At 39.1% G+C, this 21,540-nt stretch overlaps 1 protein-coding gene, 1 long non-coding RNA gene and 1 pseudogene across 2 annotated transcripts; 2 read left to right on the top strand and 1 right to left on the bottom strand.

Moving 5' to 3' along the window:
* The window catches only part of LOC104420219, a 36,252-nt pseudogene extending 31,612 nt beyond the window's left edge, over positions 1-4,640 (top strand).
* Positions 4,641-9,024: 4,384 nt separating this feature from the next.
* LOC104418240 lies at positions 9,025-9,743 on the bottom strand. The gene is made up of 3 exons (XR_005546484.1): positions 9,671-9,743; positions 9,475-9,573; positions 9,025-9,395 (listed from the first exon to the last, which is right to left on the bottom strand). It is a non-coding gene; the product is annotated as an uncharacterized LOC104418240 (long non-coding RNA).
* A 4,127-nt stretch (positions 9,744-13,870) lies between these two features.
* Positions 13,871-16,853, top strand: LOC104418239 (L-ascorbate oxidase). Its single transcript, XM_039301617.1, is given in 5 exon segments — positions 13,871-14,257; positions 14,372-14,463; positions 14,731-14,944; positions 15,046-15,234; positions 15,739-16,853. Coding segments are annotated over 5 exon segments (1,716 nt in total). The 5' UTR covers positions 13,871-14,002; the 3' UTR covers positions 16,705-16,853.
* Positions 16,854-21,540: the final 4,687 nt, after the last annotated feature.

Genomic DNA, 21,540 nt, shown 5'->3' with positions numbered 1-21,540 from the left:
GTTCGATTCCGTGGTGTGTCTTTGATTGGTGATACATGTTTGTTCTTGGGCTCGTCTTCCACATTCATTTTAGGGGTTCGATTTAATGTCGAATCCGTTTTAGGGAATCAGTAATTCCCAACACTCATATTTATTTGCTTGTAATGCGACGAATCCTAAACGTTCAGCATACGTACTAATGGTCGTCCCTGGAAAAACATATCGCCTCAGGATTTCGAGTTTGACTGCTTTATCTACTCTCAGCTTCCAAATTGAGGTAAACTTTCATCACCTACGAATTATTCTTTTGGTTCTTCTTCTTCCTATACCGATTTCAAAGTCTTGGAGACAAAAGACCTTCACTATTAGCATCTCATTTTTTATTACACGTAAGGTGGTGTTAAATTATCTTGCAATGTTGCATACAAGAATTTTATAATGACCACCTTAGTTTCATTCCACTTACTGAGTTGAAATTTTTGGTTGGGATACTTTTAGAAGTGGTCACAAATTTAGAAGTCGAGGAAGGGTAACGAAATGTTGAAGTAGTAAACAGCAATCTCGGTGCTAGCCAATTAGGGCGAGTTTGTTTAAAATTGTTTCTGTTATTCAGAACACAAATTTTTGTTCTTTTGTTCCGAGGAACAAAAAAAGAACGGAAACGCGTTTGTTTACACTTTTGTTCCCGGGAACAAAAAAATCTATTTTTTTGTTCCTGGGAACAAATTTGGAACAGAAACAAGAAGTAGAAAAAAATTTCTTGTTCCGGGAACACTTCCAAGAAACACTTTTTTTTCTTCTCATTTTTCTTCTTCTTTTTTCTCTTTCTTTTCTTCTTCTTCTTCTTCCTTTTGCCAGTCACCAGCCTTGGCCATGGCCAATGTCGGCGACCGGCCAGATGAGGGTCGGCGACCTCACCAGAGCATTGCCGGCCCTCAGAAAGGCCAAGCCACGGCGAGGCTCGTTGGCCCGAGCCTCCCGTGGCCACAGCAAGGCTTAGCCTCCCCAACCGACGCGAGGCCGGGCCTCACTAGGCCAGGGTGAGGCTTGACCTCGTGTCGCCTGGGCGAGGCCGAGCCTCACTAGTGGCCTAGCGAGACTCGCTTGGCTAGCAGCGATCTCGCCAGGCCAAGGCGAAGCCCAGCAAGGCTCACCGAAGGCCAACCTGGCCCCAGCAAGGCTCGACCTCACCAGATCAAGGCAAGGCTCACCGGGGGCCAAGGCGGCCTCCGGCAAGCTCATCGGAAATCGCCCGGTGATCGCCGGCCATGGCAAAGTGGCCAGTGACTAGCCAAAAAGAAAAAGAAAAAGGAAAAAGAAAAAAATATTTAAAATATTTAAAAATTAAAATAAACAAAAATCTATATATACAAGTTTACCAAATACATTCTTTTGTTAAAAAATTGTTCCCCAGAACAGAAATAATTTTTTGTATTTCTGTTCCCGGGAACAATTTTTTAACAGAAACGTTACCAAACGCGTTCTTATTAATTAAGTGTCCACTTGCTGAGAAAATAAGGGTACCCACTTATTCCAAAAAAGTTAAACAACGTTTCCATGCCCTTTACGTACCCACATTTTGAGATGTTACTTGTTTTTCTTCTTCTTCTTTTCCGGAATCTGGTGAAATATCTAGTTGTATTTTGGAATTCACTACTTGGATCATATGACAAATACAAATATATTATGCAGGGTCACAACATGACTATAGTTTAAGCAGACGGGCACTATGTAGAGCCAATTGTGACCCAAAAATTTGTTCATCTACTCAGGTGAGACATACTCCGTCTTGATCAAAATCGACCAAGAACTGTCCAGAAATTACTGGATCACGACCAACGTTGTAGGCCGGAATGCTACAGCCACGACCCCTCCTGGTCTGGCCGTCCTCAATTACTACTTGAACCATCCGAAGCAGGTCCCACCCACGGATCCTCCTGCCAGCCCGATTTGGAATGACATTGCACCACGATTGGCTCAGCCTGGCGATCAAAGCCTGCCAAGGATACATCCACATTCCACCATCCAAATTGGACCGAGTGATTGTGTTCCTCAACACGCAGAACAAGATCGATGGTTATGCTCGTTGGTCCATGAACAACGTGTCACTCACGCTCCCGCACACGCCGGACTTGATTTCCCTCAAGGAGAATCTCCACAATGTGTTCGATCAACGGCCCCTGTGTTGGGGTTTCATAAATCATGTATAGGTAAAATTAACAAAAGAACGCAGCGGAAATAAAGATATATTTTATATATGATTCTCTGAAGTCGTTGTTCGTGTGTTTTAATCAAAAATCTGAATATAAAAAGGGAGTTAAACGAATTATCTCTTGAAGCGCACTTTATACAAATTGGTTCGGATGTTCTACAGTTCGAGCCCCACAAACGTCGGACCTCTAGTTCAGACACACCAACAACGAACGTCGAACGGAAGAGAGAACTTTCGGATATTCACCACTTCAATCGTGCTAGCAATCACGTGGAAACAATCCGTCGTATTCTTGATGTATAATAGTCACGGCCCAAACGAGATAACGTTTTTCTTTCTTGCGTCTCAAAGACACAAGAACACGCACACACTTTGCTCTCTATTTTCAGCAAAGCATCACTTATTCCTCACAACCTTTTTGCGGCATTTTATTTTCTTAAAGCCTTTACAAATCAGCAACGGGTGCTGATCATGGGATCAGCAGCCGTTGCTGATCACGATCATGCACCATCTTTGTGCATGTTGGTCAGCGATTGCTGACCATCCATGCTTCGTGCATGATGGTTGATTTAAAGAATCGTGCACATGCACGAAGCTTTAAGCTTTAATTCTTTTTATTATTATTATTATTACTAATAAAAGGCAACGCACATATCATGTGCGTTGCAACCATTTGTACATTAATTAATTAATTAATTAAACGAATAAAGGATTAATTAATCAATTTCTTTTAAAAAAAATAACATAATCCTTACATGTACAATTGGGGTACATTAACATATATCCACTTTAGACATGCGTGTACATCATATGCAAGTAGGTTCGTGACTATAATACAAATTAAATTAAATCTCATTTAATTTAATTTCAAATCGACTCAATTCGATTGTACTAATTGCAAACACATTTGCAATTATATTTCTCTCTTGTTCCACGTTATCCTAATTGTTTATGTTGTGTGACATCCCTAGGTTCATCACTAAGCTAGTAGTAAGACTTGTACTAACACATTAGTACTCCCACAAGAATTAATTGTCCCGATTAATCTTTGGGTCCTACAAGCCATGATTGACATCTAGCAATATGTCATGGCTACCCATATAGTGTTAATGCTTTAAGAACATAATGAACCCGTCAACTTTGATTACAGTATAATTCAATCCCCCTGTCTTACTATATCCCGATCAAACAAAGACCATGGAATATTTGTCAAGTCATTAATTCGATCATATGCACAAATCTAATTGACATGCATTTTATTCGAGACATAAACAATTTATTCTCGGTTACAACCCCGACCGAGGATTTCAATGTAGTGTCATAATTAGATTGCATAGGACATCATTTTTATACCTTGCATTTAACAAGGAGACAGGTTCCATATTGCGCACACGTGCAACTTCGTATATGAACAAACTATGATCATCAGGAATAAAGACGGATCAACGACCCGGCATTATGTGCACCCGTGAACCATAGTTATTCGACACACAAATTAACACTATGCCTCAGGTCTAAGGATTATTTACACAAAACCAAAATATGAACAATTAAACATTGACCACGCTAAAAGCTTCCATGTCACTAATTATTCCATATGCATCACATTCAGTGAACTTGTCTAATACAAACACCTATGTTCTAACTCAGGCATCATAATACCCAATGACATGTGACTCATCATTCCCTTAAGTATCCAATACTTAATGGTGAAGTTAAGAACACACCGGTCTCAACAGGATTATTAATATCCACTCAATAATCCATTGACCATGAACGTTTTAAAAATTCAGTCTAATTATGAACCCGTCACATATATTCTTGACGTCTTAAGAATAGGTCTAGTTCCAACTGATCATATGGAATCATTCATAGATATAAAATAATTGGACAAATGAATGAATACGTCATTGTCATTAATTAAATAATAATAATGAAAGTACAACTGAAATCCCTAATATGTAACTATTACATAGTAGCTTTAGGGCATACATCCAACACCTTGCCCGATCGACTGCACGACTTTACAGGCTAAGACATCTACCGCGTCGCAAACAACACCAATGCCACCTCTAGCGACGCGATCTATAGACTAAAGTTCAACACTAAAGTGGAAATCATATTGCAAAATGCAAACACTATGACCGCAAACAACAGCGCGACACACCCATGGCACCTCCACGGCCACGATTTCTGGGTCCTTGGTTACGGGATGGGGAAATTCGACATCAGTAATGATCCGAAGAAGTACAATTTGGCGAACCCAATCATGAAGAACACCCTCAGATTTGTCGCGGATAATCCAGGCGTTTGGTTGTTCCATTGCCATATAGAGTCTCAGCTCTATATGGGCATGGGCGTGGTGTTTGAAGAAGGGGTCGAGAAGGTGGGCAAGTTGCCTTTAGAGATCATGGGATGTGGGGAGACAAAAGGCTTTAAGAGACCATAACAAGATCATTCATAAGATGATCCTCCGTTTATCTGCGAGAAATCGATAGAACACAAACAAGTTGAGACACAGATACTAGCTAACTTGACTTTACTCGACATGAAAGATTGGATTTACACTCTGACATTCAGTAAATTGATTAATTTTTTGTCGACAACAATATATGCACTTTATTCTACTGAGGCTAGTCACTCCGCTTTCTTTGAATAAATTTCTCTTAATTTTTTTTTTTGTTACTACTATTATAGGGGCACTGGTTCTCGTTCCCGCTTATAATCATGTAGCAATCTTTTTGCATATTTCAGACTTATAAATGAAGAAGGTTTTAAGCATTTTTGCTAATTCGCTCTTAACTCTAAATTAAGCTGATCGAACTATGAGAAGTAGTGGGATTAAATTCACATACATGTGATATTGAAGCATCGGTCAGAAAATAAGAAGGAGAGTTGCCTCCTTCCTGATTTGGTCCTTGCCTTAGTCGTAATACGACTGACACTATTAAGTCTAGGCCTTCAGCCTATGTATTTAGGCCCTACCCATAATAGTTTTTATGCAGTTTGTGAGATTCAAATAAGTTGAATTAGAAAACTTCTAAGGCTTCAATTAACTGCATCAATGTCGGGTGTGTCCACCTTTTATTACTCGCCATTTCCATCGTAATTCCATTTATTTCCATATAAAAAAATTTGTTGAATATCCAGTATGCGCGTGATGTAGGTGTGAAATTTCGTAACGTGAACGCCAGCAATGAGAACGTAGACTCAAGCAAATAGAGTGCCCAAACTGTTTAATGTCAACTTAGGTTTGACAAGATTAAAGCAAAATATAAATGCATAAATAAACCTCCCCTTGGCTGCAAAACTGGATTTACACTCAGTGGTTCAGGAAATTGTTTAATTTTTTTATTAATTAGAAAATGCATGCACTTTATTCTTACCGAGGCTAGTCATTAAGCTTTCTCTGAGTAAATTTTTTATTTTATTATTATTTTCTCTTTACTTCTTTTGGTTACTGCTATAATGGATTAATGGTCATCCCTCCTGCTTATAACCATGCAATAGTCTTTTAGCATTTCCTGGGCTTCTGGATTAATAAGGTTTTACAAGATACTCCCATCCTTGTGGCAACTAATCCTACATGTTGGTCCTTGGTGGCTGGCCCTAAAAAGACACCAAGTGAACAATGAGGTTAGTAAGTTGGAACTGTCAGGGGCTGTCAGGGGCTGTCAGGGTTTGGGCAATCCCCTGACAGTTCAAGCTCTTAGGGTTCTAGTGACCCAAGAAAAGCCTGATGTTTTGTTTTTGATGGAGACGAAAAACCAAGAAAGGAAGCTTATTTACCTTCAAAGGAAACTCATATACTCAGACAGCTTTATAGAAAATATAGTAGGCTTGGCAGGTGGTTTAGCAGTTTTTTGGAATGACCGAGCGTCCTTGAAGGTGGCCCAACACTCTTTAGCTTTCTAGACTTGATATGCACGGACTTGGAATTTGGTTTAGCTATGTACCTCACCTGTTTACATGCTCCAGCAGTTTATCATCTCAAACAAAGGTTATGGGCGGAAGTAAGACAGATCAGTATTTGTAATAACCTACCTTGGCTGTGCGTAGGTGATTTTAATGAAATTATGTACCATTGGGAGAAAGACGGAAAGCGTATTGCCAAACCTCACAAAATGTTTTCTTTCCATGAACTCCTTAACTATTGCTCCTTGATGGATCTGGGCAACAAAGGATGTGCATTCACATGGATTAACAACCAAGATGGAGAAGACATTGTGAAAGAACATTTGGACATAATGCTATGCACTAAGGAATGGAGACTAACCTTCCCTCACGCTAAAGTATTCGCTTTACCAGCTCTTGGATCAGATGACAGCCCACTTCTATTATCAACTGAAGCTTCTCGAATTAAATATCGAAGAACTTTTTACTTTGAAGCTTACTGGTTACAGGACAAGGAGTGCCGCTCCATAATTGTTGATTCCTGGGCTTCTCACCAGTTTGAAGCAGCGACTTTACCCCAAAAGTTAAGTGATGTATTTACTGCTCTCTCAAATTGGAGCCGTTCCAAATACACCAACGCCAGACACCAAATAAATTCCCTTCAGTATCAGCTCCAAAATCTAACAAATCAGCCTCATGGTCATTTTGACAAGGCTAGGATAACTAACCTGAAAGAGCAAATCCATAAGTTATGACAGCAGGAGGAACAATTTTGGGCAATGCGATCAAGAGTAAACTGGCTTAAATGGGGGGATAGGAACACAAAGTTTTTTCATGCCACTGCAATTCAACGAAGACAACGCAACAAGATAATCATGCTGTAGGATGATCAACATAGATGGGTACGCGATCCGAACCACCTCAAGGAACTGACCTCGCATTTTTTCAAACATTTATACACTTCTGCAGGTATAGAGACTACGGGCCAACCCTTGCCAAATGCAATCTAGTGGTGACGGTGGAGATGAATGAAAATCTAGTAGCAGAAGTCACTAGAGAGGAAGTTCAAATTGTAGTTTTTCAGTTAGGAGAAGCTAAAGCCCCAGGGCCTAATGGTTTGAATGGCCAATTCTATCAATCCCATTGGGATATATTACAAGATGATATTATCATGGCTGTGCAACAACTTTTTCAAACCAGGGTGATGCAACCTGAATATAATCGGACTTATATTTCTCTGATTCCTAAAATTTCCCACCTAGAAAGGCTTGATCAATTCCAACCAATCAGCCTTTGCAATTTTATCTACAAAATTATTTCCAAGGTCCTAGCTAATCGTCTCAAGCCCTGGCTAACATAGCTGATAGCGCCAGAACAAAGTTCTTTTGTCAGTGGGAGGCAAATTCAAGACAACATCATAGTGGTTCAAGAGGTGCTTCCGAATCAGGACAAGGAAAAGGATAAAACAGTTTCAAGCGGTGCTTAAGTTAAATATGCAAAAGGCTTATGATATGGTGGAATAGGATTTTCTCAGAGATTACCTCCTACAGCTTGGATTTCACACTCAATGGGTGCACTAGGTATTACAATGTATTACAATGGTCTCTTTGAGGGTTGAATTTAACGGAATACCTCTACCCTATTTTCATCCAACTAAGGGTCTAAGGCAAGGCGACCCACTATCTCCGTACCTGTTTATATTGATGGCCAATGCCTTATCTATTCTTATCAACATTGCAGTGGACATCGGAAATCTTAAAGGTATCAAATTAAATCGATGGTGTCCTACCCTATCTCATTTATTTTTCACAAATGATGCCATTTTCTTCCTAAAAGGGAAACTCCTAGAATGTCGGAATTTAGCTAATGTTCTGAACGAATATTGTTTAGCTACAGGACAAGCAGTAAATCGAAACAAATCTGGCATGTTTTTTAGTAAGGACTATCCTATCGGCTTGCAAGAGAATCTGGCCAGAGAACTTAGAGTCCTAGTGTTAGACAAAACTGGCAAGTATCTTGGAATACCTTCAAACTAGGGGAAATCTAAAAATGAGATGTTTGCGTGGATCTTGGGTCGAGTACATTCCAAGCTGGAAGGGTGGAAAGAGAAGCTTATTTCAAAAGGGGGTAAGGAAGTTTTGATCAAAACAGTCGTTCAAGCAATTTCACAATACGCAATGTCTATTTTTAAAATCCATATGTTAGTTTGCAAAACAATAGAATAGAATATCGCAAGATTCTGGTGGAAAACAAGCAACAACAAGTCTGGTATACACTGGAAGAATTGGGATGCTCTTAAAAGTAGGAAAGATGATGGCGGATTGGGTTTTCGTGACCTTATTGCTTTTAACAAAGCTTTACTAGGTAAGCGAGCATGGCGGCTATCTCAGCAACCTTCCTCACTTTATAGCAGATTATTAAAAGGATTGTACTTTCACTCTCAAGATTTCTGGCATGCAACCAAAGGAACAAGATCCTCGTGGGGATGGTAGAGCATACTGATAAGCCAGAATCTATAGCATAAAATATGCAATGGTCTGTAGGTGATGGGACACATATTAAAATTCGAGAGGATAGATGGCTGGCCAAGGATGTTATTGGTGGACCTGCACCTAGAGGAGAACCTAAAAAAGTAACATTTTATAATTCCAAACAATAATCTTGGAATACTACCCTCCTACGGCAGAGCTTCAATAATCAAACAGTGAAAGAGATCATATCTATCCCAATTCGACCACAGTACACTGAGAATAGGCTCATTTGGAGAGGAAAGCATAATGGTACATTTACTGTAAAAAGCTCCTACAACAACATAAGAACACAACAAATCAGGAATAGTCATAATCATGCATCTTCCTCCTTTCAGGTGCCTTGCAAACTATGGAATGCTATCTGGAAAATGAATTTTATGCCTAAACTTCGATATTTCCTTTGGCAACTAGAGAAAATCTATACCATCGACACATATTATCATATCCAAATTGCTGTATGTGCAATGATCAGATCCTAAAAACACCAGAACATCTTTTCTTAGCCCATGGACTCAAAATATCTAGTTCAACCCAGCAATCAACATAAAGCAACATTTCCGTGGAGTTCATCGGATAGAATCATGGTTGGTCGACTTAATTGAAAACAGAGACGGCTTACCAGATTTGAAGACAACTGCATCCATCATTTGGCAAATCTGGAAAGCCCGCAACAACTTCATCTTTCGCCAACAGCAACCAAACCTGGAACAAGTCATGCATACGGCTTTAGCAAACGCCAAGTCCAATAGATGCTATTATGGGGTGAAACCGAGACGAAGCTTGCAACAAGCAGAAACAGATCAACGATGGCGTCCACCGGATTGAGGAGTGATAAAAATCAATATAGATGCAACTTACCAGTACAATTGTAGCAAAGCTTCGGTGGCCTACGTGTGTCGAGATTCCTCCGGCATCGTGATCGATGGTTTTGCACAATCTGCCACTACCTCTTCGGCCCTGCAAGCCGAGGCAATGGCTCTTAATCTAACGCTTCAATTCTTACTGCAGAAAGGAAAAGCCACATATCAAATGGTTATGGAATCCGATTGCTTACCTCTTGTGGATGCCATTCGAAACCCTAATCTAGTGCCTTGGGAGATCAAGTCCTTAGTTGAAGAAACCACGGCGCTTCTCTATTGGTGCCCTAATCTACAGATCGTTCATTGCAAAAGGGAAGCGAATCTAGTTGCGGACCGGGCCGCGAAGGCCCATGGGGCCTCTTTACTCCCTTCTTACTCCCTTCTAACTGGGTTTATAACCCTCCTCCTTTTCTACGAGATCTTCTGTATTTCAACATTATGCTAAATGTCTCTTCTAATTTGCGATATTAATATATTATCCGTTTTTAGACCCAAAAAAAGAAGTTCACATACATCGACAAGAGAATGGAAAGGAAGAGTTGACTCCTTGCTGATTTGGTCCTTTATTTAGTCGTGATCCTTTTTTATTGAAGTCATTGGAGATGACTTTCACAATGTTGTCTTGACCTGGCTTTGGACATGGTCTTCACGCATGTGCAGTTGCGTGGTTTACCATTTAAAGGTGGGATGCATGAGCACGCGATGGAGAGAAAGTCTTCAGCAGACCACGTACAACGTGCACGTGAAAGAATGGCAAATTTTATTAATCAACGAGCTTTAATTAGTTGCTAACCAATGAACTAGTTCTATTAATTCTCTCTCATACTGGCGGTGAGCTCGTGATCCAATGATGTTAATTGTGTTCTTTGAGATGTCTAAACACTATTATTAAAAAGGCCAATCCAAAATAGAAAGCTCATGTAGATAAAGAGCATATAAACATTATTGTAAAGCAATATGAAATACTTCTGCACTTCAAGAGAAAAACAAGTTTTGTAATCATTAATGGGTAGGATTTAAGCTTTCTAGAAACAATCAACGATATAAGTTGAACATAGAAAGAACTGGTCAACAATCTGCTGTGCCTAGTCATCTAAATTGCATTTGGACATCTTAATATATGTCTTTCTGGGAGAAGAGAGACGAGCAGAAACTTTAGTTTTATAATTTAATGGCGCGATCATACTATAGTGTCGGGTATTTTCAATATTTGAAGTATATACTATTAATTACTCTATAATTACGTAAAAGAAGTGCCAAGAAAGTGAGAAATACAAAAGACGAGAAAATTTCCAACGGATGGGTGATGAAAATGGGTCGTATAGAAAACGGAGCACATAGGTTGTGTACCATAGGAAAATCTGATGAGTTTCAAACCAATGCAGATTAAGGAGAAAGCGAATACCCTATCCTAATAATTTTTCGTTCGTTGAATGGTCAAACGGCTAGCGCTAGGAAGAAGTAGTAGTCAACTCGAGGCATATCATGCGTCACTATGAAGCGTGAATGTGATTTCGTCGCCAACGTCCGCGAATCAAGATGAACGCGGACGTCAAGAGGACGGGTCTCTCTAGCGGTGAACGTGACCTTCAGCAAGATGAAGGTATTTTTTGATTGCTTCGCTCCTGCAATATAGACTCACAGAAGATAGCCACGATGATGATAACAAAGACACCTCTCTCTATCTTCCCCTTCTCCGAGACTTTTCCCCTCCTCGTGAGATACTCACCGCCTTTTATACCGATTGTATACGTCTCTACATATGGTCAGAAACTCTGCCCCTTGATTTCCGAGACTCCAGCAAGAATGAATGGCCAAAATTCACGCCTTCCTTGTGTATACTTATTTCCTTTCGGATTTCATTCGGTAGAATATAGTGATGAATTCTCGGTCGTCTCTTTATTTCGTTCTCATTACTGCAACGCTTAGTCTAATCGCTCCACTTGGCATGGCCAAAAATGCTGGATTGATTAGTCTCTTTCCTTCTTGTGGAGATTGCGACCCCATAATACAAAGATGGCCGGTCTTTCACTTCTTCTCCAATTGATTTCTTTCCAACTTTCTTATTCTCACAAATTAGTACGTATATACCTGAATTTCATTCGGCCGAGCGAGCGTCAATTCTGTCCATATTGCCGGATAAATCCTACTGATTCCTTCCCTGAATTTGCTCACTATCCTTGCGGTTTCACGGTTTGCTAATTTCAGGAGCACTAACTTCTGCAAATATCATGATTCTTTACTTCATTTCATCTCTTCATAATTTCTTTTCTTTTCTTTCCATTCCTCACCCACTATCCTGCCGAAAAAAATCATATATTTTGCCCCCTTGAAGGCCGTACTTTCAAAATATGAATTCTTAATTGTGGAAGAAATTTCACCGATTCCTCCTTTTGGCTTCGAGCACGCCCCCGAATCACGGGTCTTTCAAGATCATGATGTGCAGTCCCCTTTTCAAGCCACTGAATCTAGCCGTTATCCATTGACCTCCATTTCTCATTGGCCAAATTTAAACTCCAATTCGGATTGCCATGTCCAAAATCCTAATTAAAATTGCAGGTGGATCCATTCAATCAATCCAAGACTTTCGCTTAAAATATGTCAAGTTCAATAGGCGCCAGTCAATGAGAAAGATTCCGTGCGTGATACTCCATGGTATTTCACACGCCGCTATTTCTTTCTTGGAAGATTCTTACTTTAACAGTTTCATGGTCTCTGTTGGATTTTCCTTTTGTGATATCTGGTAAAAATTTCTTACTTTGATAAGATTGATGGCCTCTATTTCTTTACATTTGTCCTGAGCCATTGGATCCTCCTTAAAAAATAATTTCTTGATTTTCTTTTTTCAAAGAGGAATCTATTTTAGTTACGTGGACGAATTTTAAGATCACAAGATCGGCTACTAATCTCACGGATCATGCAAGAATGAGTTAAAATGGTCCAACTGTGCCAAATATTTTGCGAGACTTTTCTAATCCTACCAAACCTTTTTTTTATCATTAAAACCTTAAATTTACTCATCATGATGTAAATATCCTAAACTTTTTTTGTGTCATAAAAAACCATAAACTTATATTAGTATGAAAAAATACCCTGATAGAACTAAAATAAAGAATACATATCACACATAAACGTTTGGGTTTTTTCATGACATAAAAGAAAAGTTGGGGATCTATCGTTATCCTTATATTTACATGAGTAACAGTTGAGATGGACTTAAATTTATTTTTAATTTTGCATTACATTTTCACATGATTTGTGACGCAATTTCAGCATAATTCTAGCAGAGTTGACTTGACTTTTTTTTTTTTGGCATAAGAATTGGTGAAAAAAAAAAAAAAAAAAAAGAAGACTAGTCGATGCACCTATATATTTTATTGGGGGCTAGGCAAATGAAAATTGTGTTTGTATGACAAGATACACGGTCTTTAATAAAAACTGTGTAGCAAATAAAAATTTTGTTTGTATGACAATGTTACTTTTACATGAACCAACTACCTAATCAATTTGAACCCTATTGTACGAATGGTAATTTAGTCATAAACTTTTCAATTTTGTCAATTTAACTCTAAACCTTTACACGAAATTTCAATATAGTCCTCCTCGTAAATTTTCACTGAAACTTGATGACGTGGCAATCTAGTCTTCAATAGCCATCTTACATGGCACATTATTACATCAACAATTTCTAGTGAAAATCGGCAGAAGTAATATATTGGAATTTAGTTTAAAGATTTAGTATTACATTGACAAAACAAAAAAGTTTTGTGATTGAATTGATATTCGTAAAATAGATTTAGGACTGAGTGAATGATTTCTTCTTTTTTCCATCTTATCAAATTTGTCCCAATGACTTAAAAATATCTTTCTTATTTTTATCGTTTTGTAAGTAACGGTGTCCCCAGGCCTTTTTAAATTTTGTGTCCAATGAATAGTTCCAAATTTTGTCTCAAGGACCCAAAAATATCTTTCTTATTTTAATCGTTTTGTAAGTGATGGTGCCCCAAGCCTTTTTAAATTTGGGGTCCATTGAATAGTTCCCACTCTACTAGATTTTGGGGTGCAACTAGGACAGGACGTACCTTCTACAGTTTGACCATGGCCAATTTGGCCTTTAAAAAAAAAAATCTGATTTTTCAAGGCTATCGAAGTTACCAAGCATTTTAATTGATTGATATATATATATATATATATATATATATATATATATATATATATATATATCTTGTATTACAAATTATGCATACATGGCCCTGGTCAGACTCCCTAGCAAAACGCGTTGACGAATACGTTCAAAAGTAACATTGCATATAATATAATCAACTTGTGTCTCCTTAGACATTATTAATACCAACAAAGAGGATCCTCTTTCTTATCGACAAAGTGCCTAAAACCGTGGCATATTCTCATACCAACTTCTTCTTCTTTCATCCTCATTGTTGTGGTCGACGGTCGCTGCACAAACCCCATCCGTTCGAAAAAAAATTAGTACGCTGTGTGCAATTCGGTTCTCCTGAGCACGAAAGATGAGTCGATTGATCGCATTGTTTCTATGTGTTTTGGCGACGATGGCATTGGCAGAGGCTAGAATTCGTCGCTACAAATGGGACGTGAAGTACGAGTTCAAGTCGCCAGACTGCTACAAGAAGCTGGTCATCACCATCAACGGAAGGTCCCCAGGCCCATCCATCCTTGCTCAACAAGGCGACGTCGTCGTCGTGGAAGTTACCAATGGCTTGGTGACGGAGAATTTGGCGATCCATTGGCATGGAATCCGACAGGTATATATAGTGAACACATCGAAACTATCTCATAAAGGTCTTTGTCGAGTGTTTGATGAAGATCATAATAAGAAGCTTATGAGATGATGATTTTTGGGTTGGATTAAATTGCAGATCGGAAGTCCATGGAGTGATGGAACCGAGGGCGTGACTCAATGCCCCATTTTGCCTGGAGACACTTTTACCTACCGTTTTGTCGTTGACCGGGTGAGTCCATGTATATAGTAAAATGATTATCCTTCACTATGTTCATGTGCACTCTTGTTAATCGAAAGATCATGTGAGATTTATGTGAACCACACCTCATTTGATCATTTATGAAAAACTGGTCTTATGTGTACCGAGTGCAACCAAATACTTTCGTCACTCAAATTTACCAAACGGTACTTGTTCGTATATAGATCCGAGAGAGACGATTAAATTCTCATCTTGCAAGGCAGCTCTGGATGACATTGTACTTTCCTCCTTATACATCCCGGAACGTACTTGTATCACGCGCATTATGGGATGCAAAGAGTGGCCGGACTGTACGGATCAATCCGGGTTTCGCTGCCGGACGGCATGGCTGAGCCGTTCGCTTACGACTACGACAAGAGCATCATCCTCAATGACTGGTACCACAAGAGCACTTATGAGCAAGCTGCTGGCTTATCCTCCATTCCCTTCGGTTGGGTTGGGGAGCCTCAGGTGATTTAAGTTAATTTGATTCCCAGTTCCAAAACTTAAAACGCGATCTTCGCTCATTGCTCTTACTTTTTTTTCATTCTCTTTTGTTTCTTGAATTGTAGTCGCTACTAATTCAAGGAAGGGGAAAGTTCAGTTGCTCCAAATTGGCCTCTCCAACCTTAGATCCCACGGCTTGCAATGCGACCAGTTCCGAATGTTTGCCTTATGTACTGACAGTCATCCCCGGTAAAACGTATCGCCTCAGGATTTCAAGCATGACTGCTCTATCTGCTCTCAGCTTTCAAATTGAGGTAAACCTTCTCACACTGACATTTTATTTCGGATTACACGCTAGAGATTGTGTTAAATTAGCTTGGAACGTTGCATTCGAGCATCTTTAATGACCTTATACAGATCTTAGTTTGATTCCACTTGATAAGTTAAGTTTTTCGGTTGGAATATTTCAAAATTTTCACAAGATTAGAATTGGGGGAATTGTAACTAAATGTCAATTTGATGATGTAGTGTGTGATGTTTTATTCTATTTTTTTAATCGAGGAGCCAAATTGTTTCGATGTAGGCCAAATGTTAAATAAGTATCCACTTTATGAGAAAATAAGAATATCCGCATGTGCTAATAAAAGGCAAACAACGTTCAATGCAATTCACGTACATACACATTTTTTGAGATATTATTTAATTTTCTTTTTCTATACAATCAAAATAAATGTGCTTCTTATATAAAACATTTGCAAAGGCTCGTACGTTGGAATTTACTACTTGGATCATATGCCAAATTTAACTTTATTTTGCAGGGTCACAACATGACTATAGTTGAAGCAGACGGGCACTATGTAGAGCCTATCGTGGCACAAAATCTGTTCATCTACTCGGGGGAGACATACTCCGTCTTGATCAAAATGGATCAAGAACCATCTAGAAATTACTGGATCATGACCAACATCGTTAGCCGCAATGCCACTGCCACAACCCCTCCTGGCCTGGCCACCCTCAATTACTACCCCAACCACCCGAAGCGGGTCCCACCCACGGGTCCGCCTGCTGGCCCAATCTGGAATGATGTCGCGCCACGATTGGCTCAAAGCCTAGCGATCAAAGCCCGCCAGGGATACATCCACACTCCACCGCCCAAGTCAGACCGAGTGATTGTGTTCCTCAACACGCAGAACAAGATCGATGGTTACTTTCATTGGTCCGTGAACAACGTGTCGTTCACGCTCCCGCATACACCATACCTGATCGCCCTTAAGGAGAATCTCCACCACGTGTTCGATCAAAGCCCTCCGCCCGATCGGCTACGCGACTTCACGAACTATGACATCTACCGTGTCGCGAACAACACCAATGCTACCTCTAGCAATGCAATCTATAGACTAAAGTTCAACACTACAGTGGACATCATATTGCAAAATGCAAATACTCTGACCGCAAACACCAGCGAGACACACCCGTGGCACCTCCATGGTCACGATTTCTGGGTCCTCGGGTACGGGACAGGGAAATTCGACGCTAACAACGACCTGAAGAAGTACAATTTGGTGAACCCGATCAAGAAGAACACAGTGGCAGTCCATCCTTACGGGTGGACCGCCCTCTGATTTGTGGCGGATAATCCGGGCGTTTGGTTTTTCCATTGCCATATAGAGCCTCATCTTTATATGGGCATGGGCGTGGTGTTTGAAGAAGGTGTCGAAAGGGTGGGCAAGTTGCCATCAGAGATCATGGGATGCGGTGAGACAAAAGGCTTCAAGAGACCGTAACAAGATTATTCATACAATTATTTATGCTCGTTAAATTTTTTTGGATTTATGCAAGTTTTTTAGAGGATATTTCTTTAGATTTGTTCATTGTTGTACGGTCATTTTCAATTGTATCTCTTCCCATTTTTTGCCACTAGAACAGTAATTGTTGGGTTTATCATCCGCAGTAATTTGAGATGATTTAGATTTGGCTGCTAATGAGGTTTTCCAATCCCCTCCTCTATCTCTGTTCTTATCCCCTTTTCTTTTCTTTGACCTAATTCTAATGCCCTTTTCCGGTTTCTTTTGATTACCGTTCTGCAACATCCGGAGGTCCGCTCTTTCTTTTTGCACTTTTCAATAATAAAAGTCCATTGCAATAGCCACGTCAGCATAAAATAAAGTGTGTCAACGACAAAAGAAGTTAATTGCTTGAACCGTATAAGCTAGAAGGATTCGATCATGAAAGGGCTAGTGCAAACACCTAAAGTGGGGATGAGTAAGTGTAAGTAAAATTTTCACACAAGACTTAGTAGAAGTAAATTGCCTCTTAAAGATTATGGACTAAAGATGTAAACAGCTTTTAGAACAATTATATAAATCAACGAATAAAGGTAAAGAGTTAAGGAAAGAGAATTGGAAGACAGGGTTTATAGTGGTTCGGCTTAGATCAAGCCTACGTCAACTCTCTCGCGCTAACAGCCCGCTGGCTAGATTCCACTATAAATCAAAAGAGATTTTACAACTTGTGATCAAGTCTCTACTGGTCTCTTCAAAAGTCTCAGTGTTTCTCTTTTTGTATACAACTTATAAATAAAATAGCAATGAACTATAGAGATTCAGATTTTGAAATTCTTCTTTCACGCACTACTTCAAACAACTTAAGAGTCCGCCTTAAATACTCCTTCATGCCTTTCACGACCATTGGCACTTTCCAAAGAAATTCTTCCAATCTACCTGTTGGACAGAATCAATTAAGGTGATCTCGAGTCGTTAGATGATTTATGATGAAAGCCCATCAATCATGTTCGTCCATACAATCAGGATCTTTGGTTTCCATAAGTAGAACATTCCAAGTTTGCTTGCCTTTCAAAAGATCTTCAAATCGAAGTAGATTCCAATAAGAATAATCAATCATGTAAATGCTATATCCAGCCATAAGGTCTTCCAAAAACCATACGAATTGAATCCTTGAAGATAATCCCGTATCTTGATAAGTCTTCATTCTTCGTCCGGAACTATCAGTGAGGGCAGACTTTGAATCTTGAGTCTGGCATTCTTCAGACTTTGACAGTTGAGTCTAGAAGTCTTCAGACTAGACTTAATGAAAATGTTTTGCCAACTTCAAAACAATAAATGAGTTTTCTCCAACAATCTCCCCTTTTTTTATGGTGACAAAACTTTCCTGCAGATTTGAAAATTTTAACCTGCAAAATAACACTTAAGCAAAACTTGACATATTATAAAAGTAGATTGAATCCTGGATAGCATCGATTCTACAACCACAAAAACATGTTAATCCTATAAGATAACTATCCAGCCACAATCAATATCACAGACTTAGTTGCTGCAAGCGTCAAAAAATTCAAAATCAAACAGCAGTCAAGGTTCAAAGTACACCAATCCAAAGTCAGTCCAAAAACCAAAACGTACCAAAGTCTAAAAAGTCATAAAAATCAAACCAAGCAAAAAATACCATAAGATATCCAAAAATTGGTCAAATCTGCATAAACTCTCCCCATTTTTGTCATCAGCAAAAAGTGGAGAAAAACTTTTAAAAATGGGTAAAAATCATGGCTGTTTGGGGATGCGAATGATCTAGAAATCCCCTATAGACTTGACAATCTCCTCCAACTTCCTTAGATCCTCCTTCAGTTGCTCAATATCCTCACCCTTTGCATTAGCTTGAACTTGAAGCTTAAGGACTTATACCCGATCGTGTAGAGAGACTTAGGTGGCTTGATGTGCAGATTTTAGAGTCTGAAATTCACACTTCATTCCATATAGGTGAGCTTTTATTTCCACAAGAAGCTCGAGCAATCTCTTAAAGTCTGTTGTATTGTCCATTTGAATACTAGCTTCAGCACGTTCAATTTGAGGAGTGTTCACCAATGATGGAATCTCAGTTGGAACATCCAAACTTGGACATGATGCCTCAATATCAACTTCAGGGAATTGAGAGGCATAGACATCATCTGGATCTGCTGGAGATCTACTAACATCACTAGTGAAAACAAGTGAAAAAGTACCTCTTTTGTCAATAGCTCCCCATGTTTCTGTGCCTTTAGGTGGAGAAAAAAAATTCCTCTACCTGTTCTTGCTCTTCTTCAGCACCAATGTGATGTTTTTCCCACACTTCTCCTGTAGTCCTACCTTTTGTTTCTTCCGAGTCTCTAACAAGGATATAGCAAATGTGGGCTCAAGATAATCTTGACCCTCTTCTTCTTCATTTTCTCTTCCTCTTTCTTCTTCCTCTGTTCTCTGTTCTTTTCTCTGTTCACCTCTCTTTTCTGTCTCTTCTCTTTCTCTGTGTTCTCTGTCCTCTGTCTCCTCAAAACTAACAAAACTCTTCAAATTTCTTAAGGTAAAAGTAGAGAGAGTAACATTGTCCTCATTTTCATCATCCTGCAAGATAAGAGCTCTCCTTTTCTTGATTGGTGTGCTCATGGGCTCTTTGTCTTTCCTCTTCTTCACTACAAAGTCTTGCATAGTTTTGGCAGGGGATTTCTACTTCAGTGCTCTAATGCCTTATTCAATTCCTTCAATCACATTTTTGACACCATCTTTAATCCAACTACCATTGGAGCAATGGTTTGAACACACAAAATAGCAGGAGGCTGAATGTTGAAATGTCTGAATAGTTGAGTAACAAGTGCAAAGTAAGAAAGTTGCCCCTTATCTTTCACAAATGTCCTATACATGTACATTAGGATAGTGTAAGGCAGAGAGAACTTGAATCCGATGTTGATTGCATACATCAGCTTCCCTTTAGAGTAAGAGACATCAATTTTTGAAGTTGATTTGGGTCTGATGCAGTTGATCACGATCTTGTGAAATAAGATATTTGAGGCATTCATCCTAGAGTATGAAATCTTGCTTTCAGCAAATCTGTCCCGAACAAGTTTCAGTGTAGCGTGAGCAACAGACACACTGATCGGTTGGAAACTCCCTCTTTCCACTCCAATCACATCAGCCAACGTGTCTACATCGACCACAAATTATTTATCCCTAACCATAAAAGAAACTCTATTCGCATCTAAAAATGATAGAATTGAATAGAAATAAGCTGTGACTTCTGGGTAGGTGACAATCGTCTCAGAGCAAAATCGTTCGAGTTGAAGGAGTGCAAGCTTCTCCCTCAGATTCATTTTCACCGAATCAAGAAAATCAAAGTCCACACTTTTAAGGTTCATAATCTCTCCCTTCAACAGTTTCGAATAAGTCTTCTTGTGGTCCTTAGAACGAAATAAGTTCGTCCTTTCACCACAATATTTGCAGCGATGTCCATCCTAGGCTGAAAACGCGCATACATCCTTTCATCATCATCCTTCCCTTCAGGCTGATTAAATGATCCAAACCATGGATCACTTGGAAAATGTGCAAAAGTTTTTGCTGCCAAACCTACAGGCGCAATGCCCATACTTTCAATTGTTCTCAAAAAATGAGTCTCATTCTTGTACCCTCTCTCGCTCAAAAACTCATCAATGAAAGTCATCGCAGTACCACCCTCCTTTAACTTAGAGTAGAGTTTGAAGAGAAATTCAGGTTTCAAAATTCTTACGGGTTCAACATCTTCAATGATTTTTCTTCAGCATGTTGCTGTAAAGGATTTTGAGTCTCTTGCTGTGAAGATTAACGCAATTGAGAATGTTGTCGATGCTGCTACTGAGGAGAATCTTCCTCCTCAATTAAGTCAAAGTGAGTAGGACCCTCTAGCATATGATGTGGTCCCCTGTTCACAATTCTAGAAGACTTCTTCTAGAAAGACATTGTCACTATCTTGAAGGATTTCTTGAACTCACTCTATGAAAAAAGGTGAAAACTTTTTATCAAACTTGGGAGAAAATGAGAGAAAATAGGATCTCTGTATTCTAGGGTTTGAGAGAATGTAAACAAAGAAGAAGAATTTCGACAGTATATAAAGCAGATGAAGCGAGGTATACGAATCGTCATAAAGGAAAAAGTAAAACTGCCTTTTTGAAAATGAAAAACTATCATAAATTAAAAAACCCGAAAAAGAAATAAGTAAGTAGTGATTCAAAAAATAAACGTACCTTTTTTCAAATTTTTTTATCCAAAAATTAAATTACTTGCACAGAATTAACTTACAGTCACAACTTTTGGATGTTCTGAGTCTGATCATCTTCAAACTTTAACCGATGATGTTCAGTCTGGTGAGAATACACTCAAACAGGCTTTTTTTCTAATGACTTTGTAAATAAATCTACCAACTAATTCTTCTAGTCAATAAACTAAATCATAACTTCTCCATTCTAAACATGATCTCTAATGAAATGATGTTGAATCTCTATATGCTTTGCCCTTGAATGAAGAATTGGATTTTTTGTGAGACTAATGGTGCTGGTATTGTCACATTTGATTTCAGTGCACGATTCTTCAATTTCATAGTCTCTTAGTTGTTGCTTTATACATAATATTTGAGAGCAGCAACTCCCAAGAGTAACATATTATGCTTCAGCTATTGAGAGAGCTGCGGTACTCTGCTTTCTTGAAAACCAAGATACCAGCTTGTTGCGAAACAGTTGACATGTACCAAAAGTACTATTTCTGTCCACTTTGCATCCTGCTAAATTTGTGTTTGAATATCCAATGAGAGTAAAGTCTCCTTCCTTGGGA

This window comes from Eucalyptus grandis, chromosome 9 (assembly GCF_016545825.1).
Source record: "Eucalyptus grandis isolate ANBG69807.140 chromosome 9, ASM1654582v1, whole genome shotgun sequence".
Taxonomy (NCBI): Eukaryota; Viridiplantae; Streptophyta; class Magnoliopsida; order Myrtales; family Myrtaceae; genus Eucalyptus; species Eucalyptus grandis.
The sequence above is the reverse complement of the archived record's forward strand: the minus strand, read 5'-3'. Positions and strand labels throughout refer to the sequence as shown.